General features: G+C 37.4%; 1 protein-coding gene and 1 long non-coding RNA gene across 32 annotated transcripts in view; one reads left to right on the forward strand and one right to left on the reverse strand.

The window, feature by feature from the left end:
• Positions 1 to 19,226, forward strand: part of celf5a (cugbp, Elav-like family member 5a) — a 226,891-nt gene that overhangs the window by 40,266 nt on the left and 167,399 nt on the right. For 21 of the 31 annotated variants that reach the window (XM_079593235.1, XM_079593239.1, XM_079593215.1 and 18 more), the window contains one exon: positions 117 to 199. Coding sequence is in view for 29 of the 31 variants with exons in the window: in XM_079593215.1 (XP_079449341.1) it covers positions 117 to 199 (83 nt within the window). In the remaining 2 variants the exon portion in view is untranslated. Of the gene's footprint in view, positions 1 to 116; positions 200 to 17,222; positions 17,393 to 19,226 lie in introns of those variants that run through there. The other 10 variants (XM_079593231.1, XM_079593225.1, XM_079593228.1 and 7 more) reach the window with 3 other exon arrangements.
• Positions 7,731 to 17,883, reverse strand: LOC306988326. The gene is made up of 4 exons (XR_013795372.1): positions 17,725 to 17,883; positions 15,377 to 15,505; positions 10,111 to 10,365; positions 7,731 to 8,459 (listed from the first exon to the last, which is right to left on the reverse strand). It is a non-coding gene; the product is annotated as an uncharacterized lncRNA (long non-coding RNA).

Genomic DNA, 19,226 nt, shown 5'->3' on the forward strand with positions numbered 1-19,226 from the left:
GAGGTTGTTTGGTTACTTCAAATGACTTTGGCCACCCGTCGATATCAGGCAGTATAGAGTTCAAGACCACTGTCTATCCAAGTCATTGAAAGTCTCCTTTCCTTTTTGTCACACAGGCTGCGCGTTCCTCACCTACTGCGCCCGTGAGTCGGCCATCAAAGCCCAGAACGCTCTCCACGAACAGAAGACACTGCCGGGGGTAAGTCCGCTGCCAGCCTTTCGCCTCACCTCTTTAAGAGGACCACCATGCCAGTCAAAGCTAAAGCTGTATGTTTTAGACAGAGAGTTAAAGCCTTCGGAACAGAAATCAGTCGATAACCCAGCCTTTTAAGATCAAGCTTTGAGCCGTTTCATGGTACTTCTCCCCGGGGACATTTGCAAGCATTGATCCGATGCTTTCAGCACAGGGCTTGGGGATGCAGTGATAGCAAATGTCAATTCATTTGTTCTCTCAATTTTTCCAAACTGCTCCATTTACGCAAAAAGCCAGTGAGTCATTGTTGCCCAGTTGCACAAAAGTATTCCAGATGCACAAAAATAAACATAGCGGGGTGCTTCGAGGGTGTTTCCATTGAGAGTTGTGAGCTTCTGAGTTTTGCTGGCAATTGCGACGACATTCAAAGCACAAAACTCACAAGGAGGTCTGACAGTAGTCTGCACGGCCTTACACAACCATAGTGAATGGTTTGACAATGACACATTGTTGCCATGCTGTAAACTCAAATGAACCGAGAGCAACATATTTGGCATCACAATTGCAATTATGGCAAATTATAGCGTGGGATAAATCGAGTATTTTAAATGTTTCCTCTTGCGCTTCAGTTGGCACGATCTCCACAAGCTTGTGCGAAACATGATGATCCATGTTAGTCATACACTGATCTTACAGAGATTCTAGAGATTTGAAATAGAAATATAATATAATATGTTCAGAGATGTCTAATGCCCTGTACACATTGTATGATTTTGGGCTTTCCCCAGGTGAAACATGACCAATCGTGGGGATTTCTTTAGTTGTGGCTCCTAAGTCGTACAGTGAGAGAGGTTCAAAGACTGCAGTTGTCACGGTCTTGCCAAAGATAGCCTGGGATCATTTTCTGACAGTGTCAGAAATTTAGCATGATCATCTCAGTTTGCTGCTTTTACGTCTATGACTAGCCAATAAAAATGCAACATGAAATGGCGTATTGATCAATGCAACATGGCGCTAAAACTTAAAACTCCATTTGCAAAATTGGCATGCGGAGTTGGTCTCTTTTCCCTAGCCACGACTGCAACTCCATATTCTCCTCTTTCACTTCCTCCACTTTTTTCAGCGCACGTAAAAAACAACTGCAAAAGTGCAATTCATCTTGCTCTATTTGTTTACCACTAGCGCATGTTGATGACGTTTTATTCTTCTATGCCAACTTGCGTCGTAGCCTACGATTCAATAGTTGTCATAATCGTACAGTCTACATACATGTTGTACCCAAGTTTATTAGCTCCATGCATTACATTGTGACTCGTAATGATCTTATAGGATTGCCGAAATCACACAGTCTGTAGCAGGGATAAGGTTGCTGTTTAAACATTTATATAAGAAGCTTCAAAATGAAAACTTTTAATTGACAAGTGGTGTCCAATGTTCGATTTAGTGCCATGTTGGATTCAGGGCAACTATGTCAAACACACACACACGTTTACCCCTAATAGAACATTTGAGGCTGAAAGGAGAGAAAATCATATGAAGGAGGAAGGCACTCAGAATGTGACACGTGTCATCCAGACCTGTTGAGAATACATCTCACTGTGGGGTGAGAGAAACACGCGCGCACATGCACACAGACTTGCTGCATGTGTGACATCATTGCATCAGCTTCACTTACCAGTGTTGTCATCCCCTGAGACAACTGCGAATAAGGTAGTAGGTGTTTGTTGAAGAGTCTGAGAACTAGAGGCATGTTTTTATGTTTGCCTGCTAGGAATAGGACATGATGGTTGACTCGTTTTCTTTCTTTTTTTCTCCGTATGTATTTTTTAGTTTAATATTTTAGTGGTGGTGCTTTAATTAGCATGCTGACAGTGTTGTGTGCGTTAGCTTTTTGCACTGTAAAATCCTCTCAGGAAAAGGTGCGTCTCCTAAATTTATCACATTAAAAACACTGCGTCCACCGCCATACAAATTTAAACAGACATCTTTGGCTGTTGCATCATGTCTCACACAATTTTTTGGGTAAAAAACAAACAAACAAAAAAACATCACAAATATTTTTATTCAGTTGCGCTCTGACCACAAGAACACATCTTAAAAACCTCTTAGAAATGTGTCTAATTTGGGTCAGGTGAACCTGAAACCAGTCAAATTATTCAGGGCTTTTCATTAAAGACACAAGTCTTTGTTTTCTCACCCTCGTATTGTTCCAAACCTATATGACATTCTTTCATCTACGGAACACAAAAGAAGATATTTTGAAAAGTCAAATTTTTCTTTGTCCATTCAATGAAAGTCAATGGAGTTTTGGATGATATTAGGGGGAGTGTATATAATGACATAATGTTCTTTTTTGGCTGAACTATCTCTTTAAAACTGATTAGCCACTCCGTCAACCCACAACTAGTTCATTTTGAAAAGAACACGCTCTTTCCTCCGTGTACAGCTGCTAAATTGATCTGGCCTGCAGTGAGTCTTGGCCAAACGGCCTGTCCCTAAATCTTCCCCCAACAACCCCCGTCTTGCTACATTGATGGTAAGTAAATATGCCAGTTGTTTGTTTGCTAAATCCTGCTTGATATGCAGATTGCCAGAGGCTACAGAGTAATTCATGTAAACAAGGGATCTTCCGGAACTGACCTATAAGTTATTTATGCTTGTGTTTTGTCCTTAACTCTTGACTGTCCATCCCTCTTAGCACCTATTTAGTATTACGGTATTAAATACTATTATAGTTGCTTGAATTAGCTTTTATTTGTATGTTTTTCAGTTTTTATTGTAAATATTAGTATAAGTTTTAGTAATTTTGTTATGTGCTTTTGTCATTTTTATTATTTTGTTTGTTTGTTTTCAGTTTTAGTTTTTATTACTTTCCAGTTAGTAATTTAAACTTATTTCATTCTATTTTTTCTTAAGTAACAGTATTTTATTTCAGCTTCATTTTAATAACATTTTTGAATAGTTTTAGTTAACGATAATAATCGTTTTGCTCATTTCATATGCAAACCTGCTAGTTACACCTTAAGGCCAGTTTTACATGGTTGTCGGCTTTGATGGTAGATATTATTAAATAAATGAATATCTATCAAATTAAATTATACGGTAAGTGTCTTTTGTGTACCCGTAGTGGCATCAAGCAGAATTGTATTCTTTTTGGAAGATTGTTTCCTGTCAATGTTACTGTAAAAATAAAAAAAGAGTAATGTTTACTTCACCTTTATATTTAAATTTTTTTATTTCGAGATCATTTTTTTAATATATAATTTTATAAAATAGTTAGTACATTTTGTTTTTGTTGTTATTCTTCATTACAGTCTTGAATGTGGAAAAATCACTGTAAAATAGTGTCTGGTAAACACTACGGTACCGATATACAGTGTTGGGGAAGCTACTCTGTTTGACAAGCTACAATCTACTCCTAAGTTAAAGTAGTTAAGATACAGTCAAGCTACCCTTCAGAAAAAGTAGTTAGCTAGCTACACTACAAGTTACAATAAAAAAACTAGCTAGCTATATTAAAACTACTTAAATATATATATATTTTTTACAATGACATTGCATATTACATATAACTGAATAATTGTTTTGAGCTTCATATCGATTGACAAATGCTTTGCCAAAGCAATGGCACAAAAACAATGCTGGTGATCTTTTAGGTTCATTACAATACTGCGGCGGGACAGATTATACTATGACGGCGTCATTATAAAATCATAAACGTTTGATACAGAGTGCAATAAAGTCTGTTATTCACCTGTATTTGCTTGAAGTCTTCGACGCAGACTGCGTTTTTAAACTTCGGCTTGCATAAATTTCACACAGAAGTGCAAACTTTACTAGTCGATTCATTTTAATTCTTAACTGTACGTCCTTTATAATCATCAGACGATCTCTTCTCAGTGAATTGGAAAGCTGCGAGATGTGTGAAAAAACAATAGATGGTGGTAATGCAACATTTTTGTGATCTAATAAGACAACGATGCTTCAATGCATTGCAGGCTCATCAAAACGCAAAACGGAATATAGCTTTTAGTCACGCTACTCCGCTTCTTGCCGGAAAAAGTAGTTAGCTACTGGAAAAGTGATAAAAGCAACTGAGCTACTGACAAGCTACTGAAAAATATAGTTAAGTTAGTAGCGTCACTACTTGTAGTTAGCTACTCCCCAACTATTGATATATTGTACGGGTTATTGCCACAAAATATTGTAGGGGGCTAAATTGTGCTCAGCTAGCAGTTGTACATTAGAAACAATAGCTAACTGAGTAAATGCCTGTGTTTTTCTGTAGCATTCCCAGAGCACATCTCACATGTAGCAACTGCCAAGATTGATCAAACGACATAGATCCTCCCAGTTTAATTCCAGCCGGGATTTCACAGAGCCTTCACGTTCAACGTACTGCTAAGAATCGCAATGACAGGGAGGCCACATGTGAGCCCCATTATAGGAGCGGCCGTGTCTGTCGGAGGACAGAGGAGGAGCAGGAGGAGGAAGTTGGGCGAAGGCGAGGAAGGCGTTCTGACAGCTGTCTGCCTCAATAGTGCGCTTCCCCATCAGTGACCTCAGAGGAACATCAGCTCCGCAATGTGTGAGATGTGGTGATAACATCACCATGTATACATGGCAGCTTGTCAAGATCATCTAGGGCTAACGGCAGTGATCTGTGTATGTTTGTGTATAGTGGGATGGATAGTTGATTTTGTTTGTGTGCGTGGCTGGTCACGTGGCTGAGTCAGGGTGGACATTTTAAGTTAGCACTTAAAAACAGGGGCACAGGAATGGACTGAAATGTGTGGAGAAATATTATTAACCTTATCTTCATGAATTTTAGGTAGGTGATGTAACATTCGGCCAATTGATTTGGCAAGTGAGCAGAATAAATAGTGAGATTACTGTTTACAGGTTTGCAACCAAACAAAACAAAACTTTTAAAACTTAGTTTACTGATAAGAAAGTAATAAGGGGGTGAAGCTGGAATTTTTAAAAAAAGGGGGGTTGGATACATTTGCTATTGCTCTAAATAAAACCAATTAATCTTGCTTTATTACTTATTATTAAAAATAAAAATAATAATACAAGTACTGAAAGATAGTCTTCCACATTTTCAGATTAATGTTAATGGTTAACTACCAAAATCCTTATAGTATAAATCCTTAAAGTTTTCATAATTTATTTTATTTAATATACAACCAAATTATACAATCAGCGTTTTGCTGTCAAACATATTTTTTTATTTAATCAAAATAACAATGTATTATTATTAACAACAACAACAATAATACATTATTAAATTCAATTATATATATATATATATAAAAAAAATCACCTCTCTCAACCCTGCCTTTCATTTTATATTTATATATATATGCACATTATATAAACTAAGTGACTAAAGGATGTGTGATTTAACATGAATCAAATGTACCAATATGAATCAAAATTTCATTTTATGAAAATTTAATTGAGGTCACTCAACATATTAATGTAAAATGCTAACAAGAAGGAATTAATCTCAGCCGTATTTTTAGTGTATTTATATAAAGTGCACCTCCGTTTCCAAGCAGCTGGTGAAAAAGATGATTCATAACTGCAAATTGAATTCGTCGCATTATAGCAGCTAACCATTTTTAGAATCTATCTATATTACTTTTAATTCCCAGACATAAGTTGCAAACAAGGTTACAGTGAAGATTCGAAATGTATTAAAAGATCTAGTTGGACAAATATGTGAAGATATTTATGGTGCACCTTCCAGGCACAACTCGCAGTGTTTTTATATTCCTCTTAATTGCAGTATGGCAGTGTATACATCCGTCTACAGTGTTTACAGTCAAAACAATGTGAAGATGAAGAAAGCGGTTTGTATTGACACACACACAACACCTCTCTGAACCCTGCCGTGCCATTTAAAAAGCGTCTTCACCATGTTTCTGTGTGTGTGGATGAGCTCATGCTGTCCGCGGGGCTCCGCACCCCTGCTGGAATTGCAAATTCACCTGCTCCTCTGGAGTCACGGCAAATCCGGTGTAATTTAAGGTGTGTGTTTTACGCCCAGATTCATTGCTTGTTATCACATCCGTCTGTGGAAGACTTGTGAACAGGCCAATTTTGTTTTTGCCAGGAAAAGAACACATTGTTAAAAATAAAGGTTCCAAAAGTGCTATAGAAATACCCTTTTTTGGTTTCCCAAAGAACCCTCAGTCAACAGTTCTTAAAGGGAAAGTGTACCCAAAAATGACAATTCTCTCATTATTTACTCACCCGTATGTTGTTCCAATCCAAACCTGTATGAGTTTCTGTATTCTGTTCTAGTAAAAAGATGATATTTTGAAGAATTTGGTAACCAGACAGTTGACGTATTGACTTCCATAGTATGAAAAAATAAAATGGAAGTCAATGGGTTCCATAAACTGTTTGGTCACCAAAATTCTTCAAAATATCTTCGTTTGTGTTTAAAAGAAGACAGAAAGTCATACAGGTTTGGAACAACATGAGGGTGAGTAAATGATGACAGGATTTTCATTTTTGGGTGAAGTTCTTTATTGGCGTCCATGGAACCTTTCCAATGTTCTCTTTATAGTGGAAAAAGGTTCTTTCGATTTTTAAAGTGTTTCGAAAGAATGGTTCTTTTTAAGAATTGTTCAGTGAGATGATTCTTTGGGAAACCCCAAATGGTCTCTATCCCTTTTTTGGGACCCGTAACCGATGAAGTCTTGTTATAATGGCAAAGCAGCAATAATGTGATTGCTAACTCTTGTAAACTAACAAGGCTGTATTTTTAGCTTTTGATGGACGCGGAATATGTAAGGAACGCAGAAGGTGTTACCCGGAGTGTGAACACTGTGTGTGCTGACAAAGCTTTATGTTTTTCTCAGAATAAACGCTCTGATAGGATGCTGACGGCCGCTCATATCAAATCAAATTAATGAAGCGTGATGGGCATGACTATTATAAATACAGTGGGGCCTGGAATCTAATTATATCCGGAAGTTTTAGGAAGTTTGCAACAAAGAAAAGTTGTTATGCACAGTGAGTAATAAATATTTCATATTCTGCACTATTTCTGATCAGGCATTAAAGCAAAGTGGGAGAAAACCAAACTCAGATGATTGTTAATATATAAGCCCCTTTACTAATTTAATAAAAAAATATATTATACAATTGTAATTCAATTCAATGTTATTATGTTTAGAATTACAAGTTTTATTAATAGTTGCAATGCTTTTGGACTGTATTTTTTATTTATATTTTTTTATATTTATTTTATTATTTTATATTTTTGTTGTTGCTGTTGTTATTAGTTGAATTAATAGTTGTAACAGTAATATATACTAATGTCTAAAAATAAATAAAGCATTTCTATTTTTTTTATTATATTATTATTTTAATACATATTTATATTTTACTATTTTAGATTTTTTTTATAATTGCATTTTTTTTGGATCCCACTGTATTTTTTAAATAATTATATTTTATAAATGATATAATATTTTTATTTGTATTGTTGTTTTTTATTTTTTATTTATTATTACTTTTTAATGAACTGTAAGATATACTACTGACTATAAAACAAATAAATATATTCTAGAAAATTAAAAAAATAGTTTTCAGGGAACACAAAGTCATATAAAATTCAGAATATAAATACAGCAGTTTTTGTTGAATATCATGTAACCGCATTGGAAATGGATTTAAAGTAGCAATGCACAAACAACAGCACAGCAAATCGCCTTTGTTTAGTCGTTGATTTCTATCTACAAGGCAAACAGTGATTCTACATTTCTCTGATAATCTCTAATATCATTTTCAACATTTGTTTGCCTTTGGATTTTGGAAAATTTGAGCATGTTTCCCACTGTCTGCTTGTCTTTCTCTATTTGTCCGTTTCTCTCTCAAATCCGCTGATTCATTGACTTGACAATGAAGTGAGCGTGTGTATTGCGGTGGATATTTGCGTCCGGGGTTTGTGGTAATGCAGTTACATGGCCAGCAGTGTGTGATGAATAGAAAGTCTCCTGTGCTGTCATATGAGAAATCACAGCGGAGCTGCACACGAGACTGTGCTTCTCACTTCATGAAGTTTTATAGTGCCGCTTCCGCTGTTATGGCTTTACCACAATGGAGGAGAGATGCAGACATATGACTGCAGCGTTACACGGCGTGTGTGTATGTGTGTATGTGTGTGTGTAATGGCACAGGGCTGTAATGTACATAGTAAAAAGCCATTGCACTAGAGTGATCCTCAGGGATTTCACTCCCCACAACCCTGAAACAAGAGAAAAGGCTGGATTAACATAGTCCTTTCTTTCTTTCTTTCTTTCTTTCTTTCTTTCTTTCTTTCTTTCTTTCTTTCTTTCTTTCTTTCTTTCTTTCTTTCTTTCTTTCTTTCTTTCTTTCTTTCTTTCTTTCTTTGTGTAAATATCATGACAATGAATATACAATGAAACTTTTTTTAAATGGTAAGATTATTTTTTAATACATTTACCACAGTATTCTTTACGAAAGCCCTCATAATTATGAGCTCTAAACGTGATACCAAGTCATGATTATGAGATAAAATATGAAATTGTCTTTTTTAAATCATAATTATGTTGTCAATTTTGACTTTGTATCCCAATTTTGACTTTTTGTCTATTTATTTTTGGTCAGTTTTGACACTTTGTCTCCCAATTTCGACTTTTTGCCATATTTATGGTATTATGCCATTTTTTTTTATCTCATCATTTCAACTTTTTATCTCATAATCATCACTTTTTGTCATAATTGTGACCTTTTTATCATAATTATGTTATTAATTTTGACACTTGTATCTCAATTTCTATATTTTTGCCATAATTATGGTATTATGCAAATGTTGATATGACATTATGCAAATGTTTTTAATTGGTTTCCCAATTTTGACTTTTTGTCAATTTATTTAGGTAACTAGTATCCAGTTTCGCCATAATTGTTTTTTTTATCTGATAATTTTGACTTTTTCATCTCATAGTTTTGACTTTTTGTCATAATTTGATTTTGTAAATTTTAGATTTTGTATCCCAATTTCTACAGTTTGTCGTGTAAATTTCGACTTTATCTCATAATTGCCACTTTTATCTAATAATTATCACTTATTTTGATTTACCAAAGCATTTGTAGCTTCCATAACTCTTTAAAGTACTTACCCCGTAAATACCATGGTATATTAAGGTATACTAACAAAAAGTGCCATGGTGGTACTATGTTTTTCTTTTCTTTTCTTTTCCCCTCTACTACATTTGCCAGATGTTTAGCCAAACCTCACCCTCCCATGAGCCATTTGCTCTTTTTAAGATATTTAGTGAAAAGCTGGCAGTGCACTTTGGCACATTCCTGTGAGAAGGAACAACAACAACAGCACATAAACAAGCTAATGGCTTCCTTATCTGCACTGCCGACACGGCTTTTCTTAATTAACTGAGATTGGAGAACAGTCCCGTTACCACAACTTTTTGCCTGGAATTTCTTGTTCTTACCTTCTGTTTCACTCTTAAGCACAATTTACGCTTCAGATTGAAGTGGAGTTCTGCTGCCTGTTCGAGTCCTAAATGTTCTCCAGATATCCGGGACTGTTGCCAATTTCTGTCTTCCATTACAAATATGACCCTCTTAGTTATGGTAAAATGCCTTGAAAACAAAATAATCTTCCAAAACGGGCTATTAGTTAGGCGCTCTTGTGGCACAAGTACTTTTTTTTGTTGGCTGTATGAGTTGGAAGTTGGAAGAGAAATATTAATGTGTTTTATTTTGGTATTTTTAGTCTATTTCAGGTTGTAGCTGGTCCGGGGAGCAGCCGTCTGTGGGATTGAGTCATGTGACGTTGTGATCTGGGTTAGCCGTGCGTAACGCACGCGCGTGTGTGTGTGTACACGAGCCAGAGTTGTAGTGGTTGTACTTACGGCACAGTGCTCTCTCTCTGGGGTCTTGTCTGAAGGAGCCTGGCTTCAGGACAGGAGGAATGAGGGCTGAACGAGGGCCCCGGTGAAGACCCACATCTCCCGCCTGCCAATCTGTCTTCCTGTCCCCTTAGCTGGTTTGTGAGCGCAGGTGCGGTCCAGCGAGCTCTTTGAAAGAACGAAAAGGTGGGGAGGATGTGGGAAAGACAAATAGTGGCCAGTGGTTTCTGAAGGTTTTTGGAGGCTGGAGCCGTGATACTGGAATAGACAAAGTGTTCATTAACTAGTATGGAAAATAAATACTATGGAAGTCAATGGTGCCCAAAAACGGTTTGGTTACCAACATTCTTCGAAATATATTCTTTTGAGTTCAGCAGAACAAAGAAACTCATACAGTTTGAACAACTTGAGGGCGAGTAAATGATTTTCGGGTGAACTATCCCTTATAATGACTGTTTTTAAAGATGAACTAGATGACGGCAAAGGAAATCTAAATGTAAAAATGAGGGAAATGAGTTACATAATTGTTCATTATCACATGGTTATTTAACATATAAACCATTTTTCCCCCCATTGAATTTGCAGCAGAAACTGTGATATAGAATAACTCATGACATGTTATCACTGAGATACCAAGATTTCTTCAGACACTTTTCCGGTCCTAATTGTTTCCGACACGTGGCCCCTTCCGATCACGACGGAGAGGGAATGAAAGACGCCCGGTGCTGCGAAACTAGAAAGATTGTTTAGAATTAGAGAGATAAAGAATGACAAACAAAAAGAAGCGGGGTCTCTGAGGCAATGGATCCAGCGAAGACGGATCGAGCAATAAGGAGTGGGAGATTAGCACTAGCTAGAGGGAACGACTAAGAGGAAGGAGAGAGAAATCAGGAGGAGGCGAGGACATCGGGTCATGTCGACAGCTTGAAGCCATACTTTCAGCGGGGTGTGAGAGCAGAAGTTCACGTTAAAACCAGAGAGAAACCCCTCCTCTCTCTCATTATATCTCTATCTCTCTCGATCCCTCTCTCCCTCGCTCATTTGAAAGGCAGATCTGCCCTGGACGCAGAAGGTAGGGCACTGCATTTGTCAGCGGATACGAGGCCCCCGTCCGATTCGCTGTGGGTTGTGTCATTACGTTTGATTGACAGGAGTCGTGATAAGGGACTGTCCGTGATCCCCGGAGGTTAGATTAGGGAAGCGAGGCCGCCAACACTCACGCGCGGAGCATGTGAGGTCGTGACTCTGAACATGGGCACACGGGGAAAGCGCATCGTAGGTGGTCGAGTCGAGGTCATTTGCATTGAACGCTGATCCGGATTTAAAGGGATATTCCTGGTCGGGCTGCACAGTTTTGTGGATGCCTGTTGATTTATGTAATGTGAGAATATTATCAAGTCCCCGTTCCCTCGAGAACTGAGTTCTTGTCGATCATGTTGAGCTGGTTTAGAACATATGCCATATGGAAGTGCGGAAAGTGTGACTAGATGTCTCTGTTCTCCTGGAAAGGAAGTTTAAATCCAATTGTTTTATGTAGTTAAGGCCTGTGCTGGAAACTCTAGGCTCTGCAGGTCGCTGTCCGGTGCTGAAATGTATTATTGACTCAGGGATCATCTATCTATCTATCTATCTATCTATCTATCTATCTATATATCTATCTGTCTATCTATCGTTCTTTCTGTCATTCTTGTGTTCCTTCTGTCATTCCTTAATTCTTTCGTTTTTGTTCTGTCTGTTGTTCTTGTTATTTCTGTTGCTCTTTTTTATCTAACATTCTTTTTATTGATGATCTAACATTCTATCATTCTTTTATTCTAATGTTTAATCATCCTTTCATCCATTCTTTCTACTGGTGGTATTTCTATCATTCTATCTCATTTGATCTAATGTTCTATCATTCTATTGTACGCTCTATCTAAAGTTCTATCGCTCTAACTAAAGTTATTTCATTCTGTCTATCATTCTATATATCTAACAATCTATCATTTTCTCGGTCTATAAGGATGTGTAAACCTTAAAATGTAAAGCTTTTTAATAATAAAAAAAAAACTTTCAAACAAGTCTACATGCCTGCATTTAAAGTTTTTATTTAGTAACTTTGCTTTTCGAATCGCTCTGCTGTCCAGGACTGGAATTGAATCAAAACCATCATGTAAAATTCTATGTAACACAAAAGAAGATATAGTTTGAAAAGTCTTTTTTTGTGCACATAATAAAAGTCAGTGGGCTTCAGTGTTGTTTTGACCCTATTGACTTTCATTGTATGGACAAAAACTGTTAAAATGTCTTCTTTTGTGTTCTACAGATGAAAGAAAGTCATACAGGTTTGGAACACGACACCGGGGTGAGTCAATGATGATTTTTTAGGTGAACCATCCTTTCAACAGTAAGCAAAATGTGCACCACTTGTAGAAAGTCACTGGCGTATAGTCGCTGTCCAGTGCTGAAATGCATAATTGAGTCAGTGCTGTGCTGCTGTCCTTCCTGCTAGAATACAAACTGCAGAATTGCAGAAGTAAAGTTAGACTAAAGTTTAGAGGAACGTAGGCTAAACATATTTAAATTCTGATCAAACTCTAACTGCGTGTTGCGAGGAGACATCAAGTGACACAAATGTCATTTGTTCGCCTCGCTGCTGGCAGGGGAGTGGGCCTCGGCATCTAGAGATCTCCTCCTCGGAGCATAAGCGCGGATGCCTCACAGCTGGGGCCAATCCGCCCGCGGCGCGTCGGGGAGGCAATTTAGAGCCCAACCACTCCGTGTGACGAGCCGATCAACATCTTTGAAAGCCGCTCGCCATGTTGTCCACTCTCATTAAGGAAAGTCTGCCGCCCAAAGTTAGATAAAAATGAATAGCGCATTGGTCAAACTGTTTTTCTTTGTCTTTGTCTGAGGAGGGAAAAAAAAAACTTCACAGCCTACTGCGGCTTCTGGTCGTGAACTGCGCTGAGCGGCGTGCCACGGCGAACTGATCCATTATGGAGAACCATGATGAACACCAAAAACCTCCCGGGGATAATCATTAAGATGTCAGCGTGGCACTATACGGCGCACAGACTGAATATTGTGGTGTTCTTTGAGGGGGAAAGAAAAAGGAAAGCAATCACGCTGCCCTGGTGCCTCCAGATAGCACACAAACTTACGGTGATACATGTTTTTCATATAATAGCGCCGCATTGTCCGGCCAAGAGGGTCAATACATTAATTTAGAATTGTAAAGGGGCCAATAAAATTGCCTGTAGCTGAAACACACCCTTTTGAAGTAATACTTCTATTGTAAATCGGCCCTTTGGGGTTAAACGAGCTGTTTGTTGCATGCATGAGTGTGTATATATATTTTGTCTGTGTGTGTGTGTGTGTCTTCGCTCTAAGGCCCGTTTCTGAGTTGTGTGTGCATGTGTTTGTGAGCTGAATTGAGTTGTAGCTCGCCGTCACCTCTCGCCTCCGGGGCTGGCTGGCCAGTCGCCATGGCAACAGTGGAAAACTACATACCAGACCGATGCACAATCCACGATCCATTAGGTGAGAGAACGGGAGGAGGGGGAGACAAGACAACCACACATTTATTTACTGGGTTTATTTACCCTATTTTCCCCTTATTTATAATTTACGATGTATCGATCTGTGTCACTGTCGGGCAGAAGGCAGTCTTCCACATGGATATACTATCCTTTGTTCCCTTCGATTAGAAAAGGGAAGATTCAGTGACGAGTTTGGGCATACGGCAGCGACCCACCACCCAACAGAGGGGCGTCTTTTAAGGTCCCAACTTAAAAATGTCCTCATTTTACCCTCCTTATCTTGTGGCATTACAAGCAGATCAATAGGATATTTTGTTTTATAATACTACCATGATGATATATATACTATTATATTTATTCATATTTTCACTTTTTATATTTAAAATTTAGTTAAATTTTTTGTCATTTAGTTATGTGCTTTATTAATATTTCTATTTATGATATTTTGTATTTCAATGAGCAAAAATTATTTGTATTAGTTTTAGTCAACACTGATAGCAAAACCATGGTGCCTTGGAATAAATAAATAATATAAATAATAAATAACGAGATTTATGAATATGGTAATTAAATGGTACCATGATATTATGCACCATGGTATTACCATTTTTTTTGGACAAGGTATTAAAAAAACTATTGATTACCATAATGATGTACTGTTACAGTTAGCCTAAATGTAGCTAAAACTTAAAGTTTTTTCCCATTGGAAGTACCCTTAAGTATAATTTAAATACCATGGTATATGAATATAGCAAACAAATGCGTACTATACTATGCGTATATAATACAAAAAGTACCAAAAAATCTTATTATTATTCAAAATGTATTATTATTTTATTTTTTAAAGATTGACAAGTTTCAATTGTATAGTAAAATTCCATTTAATCGAATTGAATAATCCTTACATATTCATATTATGAATTAAATTTAGAGCTTTAAATTAGAGCTTAATAAAACATTTTATATAAGTCTTCTGATTCGTATTCATACATTTGAAAAAATGAAAATGTTTATGAATTAAAATCACATAAAATAAATGGTATATTGTTCTATTAAGATTAATACAAAATGTTTAATTAAGCTCTATTTCTTTACTCATGTTAGGATTATTCAATTCAGTTTGATGGAATTTTACCATACAATTTAAATATGTCAATCTTAAAAAAAGGCCTACAATTTTTTTTGTGTGTACCATATAAATAGGTATGTAGGTGCCATTTAAATAATGTAGTATATTGTAAAACAATATTATTGTCAAACATTATTATAACACATGAAAAGTTCCTTTTTGGACATGTACACTGGCATTACTATGGTATTCTTTTAAATACATCCATGCTACATGAATTTCAGAACCATTGTAGTTTTACCACCACTGTACTATGGTACTGCCACAGAATACTTTTACAGAAAAGAGTTCATGTTATGCATCCAATCAGTTGTTCAAACCCGCATCATTTTCAGACATAAACAGGAAAAGATAAATAGATATAAACCCCCACACAATGTACACTGGATATATACTGCCAGCTTATTATATTTCACTTTAAAAAGGCCGCAGACTGCATGAACCCCCCCGGTTCACACATCCTGCAGCTCTCGTCTGTGTTTAAGGGCTGCCCGGTGTCTAATAACACCACATTCATTGTACGTGGGTGGATGCGCAGTAGTGGCTCCTAAGGGTCAGCTTCCTCCAAGGCTTTATTTTTGGGTTCTCCATAGAGAGGCATCATAGACTCTAATTTCACCTGCTTGCCAGCTCCTGTGGTCATCCATCCTGAGACCATCCATGCTTCAGCGCAGCACCATCGTGGCATTAGGAAGAGCAACAGCCCATCACAGGGTTTGTCCAAGTCACTTGGCACTTTCCCAGGATTCTGCAATGGAAAAATGGCATGCATATGAGTTTCCACTCCCTGTTTCTCAGGGTGGGCGAAAGGTAATTAGATGACAGAACATCAAGCAAATGTTGACTCATTAATAGTGAAGACACATAAAATGAGTTATATATATATAATATTCTGTCACTAATCACGTAATCAATTTAGTGACATTGATCTTGCGGGTCTTTTTATTAAATCACTTTAGATAATTCTGGATAGCATGATCTTTAAGTTTTACACTACTTGAGATTACATGATCTCTACAACAAGTTTGTGTTGTCATTAAAGCAAACAACCCCCCCCCCCCCCCCCCCCCCCATATATTAATATATCTTAGACAGCATATATTTGGCCTACAGTATATTAATACTTTCAAATTATATATTTTTTTCAATTCATGCTTTTCATAATAATGTAACAATACATATTGTCAAAACCGCTTCACAGAGAATGCATGTTTGAATGTTACCTGGGAGTATTCTGTTATCAGTCAGAGATGAGTGTCAAATATATAATATTCAACACGTATAAATAAAATCTATAAGATAATATGCGTTTTGTAAATGTTAGCAGTCAATTAAGAAGACACAATGAACATGTTAGGCAACGATTATAGCTTGTGATGATAACTATAAATTCTAAATTAGTATTATAAATTTGTTACCATTTCACATCTCTCTAATATACTGTGTTCTGATTGGTCAATTCGCCTTTGGCTAAGCCACGCCCTAGAATGTAGATTGACCAATCACAGCGCACCCAAGAACGAGCTCCCACAGAGGGTCCGACACTTTTTCATGGCGCTCCATTGACTTCAACGCAGGAGGCTCATATTTTTGGTCTCGGCAGGCTATTACGTCGTCGTTTTATAAAAAATATGGTTAAACGTTGTGCCTGGGGCATTTGTAAAACAGATACGCGTTTCCCAGAGAGGTTGGAGGGGGTGTCCGTTTTTTCCCCTTCCCAAAACCGAAGTTAAATACTGACAAGTGTCGTCTTTGGATTAAACTGTGTGGACGTCCTCAGTCAGCGAAACCCCTCAAGGATCAACAAGCTCACCTTTGCTCTAAGATACATTTACCTTTTAACCTTACTGTGTGTGAAGTTATAGGCTACTAGTTAGACAGTTTTATGCTGTTTAGGTTATGATTTCGGTTCTCTGCCCTAATTGTTGATACGCTAGCACACGCTGCTAATACATACAACTTTATACTCGCGTAGTCCGTTTGCTTTGTAAATAATAACGATTATAGAAGTGAATAGAGACCTACCCAGCTTTGTATGAACAGTGTTTCTCCTGATATTGTTAGTCACAGCCTCCGTCTCGATTAGGATATTAGGTGGTTCATTTTTTGACTGTGACCGTTAACTTATGCTTTTGCCTGTATTTGGATGCCTTGTTGCTGCTTGCGTTTCACCGGTAATGTCTTGAATAAAGCCTTCAAACGCACACTGAGCCCCTTCTGCCTACTTCTATCGGACACTTTATTTGCTGCTTTATAAAAGTTTGATAAAATTTCAGCAGGAAGAGCTGTCACAGCATAAGCCATGTTGATACCAAACCAGAGCCCAGATGAAGTTGTCGGAGGTAGCAACAGTAACTAAGGGGGGCGGGGCTTAGCCAAAGGTGAATTGCAATTCACCCTTTGCAGGGAGTTTGATTGACAGGCGATCTGACCAATCATAATCCGCCACGTCCGACAAAGCAGCCAGGAGAGTTAGTAGATTAGATTAATGTCGGTAGATTTGAACTTGAAAAACCACGGTCGAAACAACATTCCTTCTGATGAGTACATTCATGTTTATTTGATGCTGTATAAATTAACTAGAAGGAAGATATGATCGGTTCACTAGCAGCTCATGAGGCGTCACGACAAAACGGTAGGCTATTTATTGTTTAAATTTATTTGAAAAAATGACCAAATTTGAAAGTTGAGACTTTGTTTCATATCAAAAGTCACCTGCTCTCATCTGTCCTGTCTGCCTGCGCGTCGTCGGTGTATTCTTTCCTCCGCGTGTATTTTTCACTGCTTGAGAAGAACGGCATGGCAGACATTGTAAAAAAGTGGCGGGTCTTTGCGAACGGTCAATTGCGCCATCTAGCCGACTTGGCCTATATTATTTTCAAAAATGTGCCGTCGTCATATGTAAACACGATACCGCTGTGAGGGGTAAAGGAAGGTGGTGTAGCTATAGTATATGAATAGACCTACCTGTTTGAACCCGTTGCTAAATCTGTTTGAAAATATAATTCCCGATGTATATGTTTGGATTTCACCCGCGAAAATTCGACGAAACAACAGTAAACGTGACCGAACTGAAATCGGCCGGCGCTACTTTCTTCTCTCATACACTTCGGTCTCGCGCTCTGTACACGTGACTTGCAACGGCGCCATCTTGTTTCAGTTTGTAGTGAAAATTACCTCAAAGGCCTTCAGTACTACTGCGTAAAAGCGTGTTCATCTTTTGCCAGGCGGAGCTGATGAAAGTGGTTTTACCTAGCCTACTATTTATGCATGTGTTAAACTTCTTTTTTGAAATACATTCTCTTTTATGGTGTTATTGTTTGTCTATATCCAGTTTTATTGCAGAAAATATTGCTTTTTATCCCACAGTGTGTTTTTGAGGGAAATTAGCTATACAGAAATATGCCATGCTTCTTTTTTTCCTCTTCGAAAACAGTATTTGCTGTCAGGGAGGACAGGGTCTGTTAGTGCATCACGCTAGAGATGTCCCTCATTATAATGTGATAGCGACCAGATTGTATCCCATTAGGGAAAACAACACAAGGTGTGCAGCATATGAAATGCTTTATCACTTTGGCAGTTCAAGTGTAGGTATAAAATAGGACCGTATATATTTCTGTGGAATTTTAACAATCGTTTATGAAGTGTAGGGCTCATTTATTGATGGGGCAAATTGTGCTTAGAATTACATTTTTGATTTATGATCCATCATTAATCAACTAATGAACAAGCAAATAGACAATACACACAGTAATCTCTTGAAATAAATAAATGCTTGTTATAATTATCAATAAATGTACTCGCCCTCAGATTGCTCTGAACTTTCATACGTGAAAGGACGCGAAAGTGAAAGGACCCTTCTCTCAATTCCGTTGTTCTCAGAAGCGGAAGTCGTCACATTTGGGTAAATAGAGTACAGCAGTGCCCTATTTTTTTTTTCAGCGGCGCTGGTTCCGGAAGTATTTTTTCCCATTCATTTCTCCCATAGGGATTTCAAAATAAGTCTTTATTAAGACGTTATAAGCCATGAACCAAGCTAATCAGCTACGAGGTGAATTCATACCATTACACATTTTGATTTGAAGCAAAGAAGTATTTGAAAATCGGACAAAAATTCAAAGTTACAAGGGTGTCTACTTAAAAACTTTAGTGAGGGAAAGAACTACAATCCCATGAAGCATTGCGAAAAGAAAAATCTAATTAAAAATGTTGATTTTTTTATATATGTATTTAAAACAATATATTTTAAGTTTATTGCAAAATACGCTCATATACAAATGTTTAAGTATTTTGAGAGCATATGGAGACCAACCTGATTAAGTCATTGGCAGTGCTTAATGTAAGTGGGCGGAGCTAATGAGCTATTTTGGCCATTTTTATTGTTTCGACTCTCTGATTGGTGGAATTTTCTGAACAGCATCATTGGTAATGTAGCCTAGTTTTTCACCACAAATTCTGCTGTTAAACAC

Source organism: Phoxinus phoxinus (assembly GCF_949152265.1).
Source record: "Phoxinus phoxinus genome assembly, chromosome: 20".
Classification (NCBI taxonomy): Eukaryota; Metazoa; Chordata; class Actinopteri; order Cypriniformes; family Leuciscidae; genus Phoxinus; species Phoxinus phoxinus.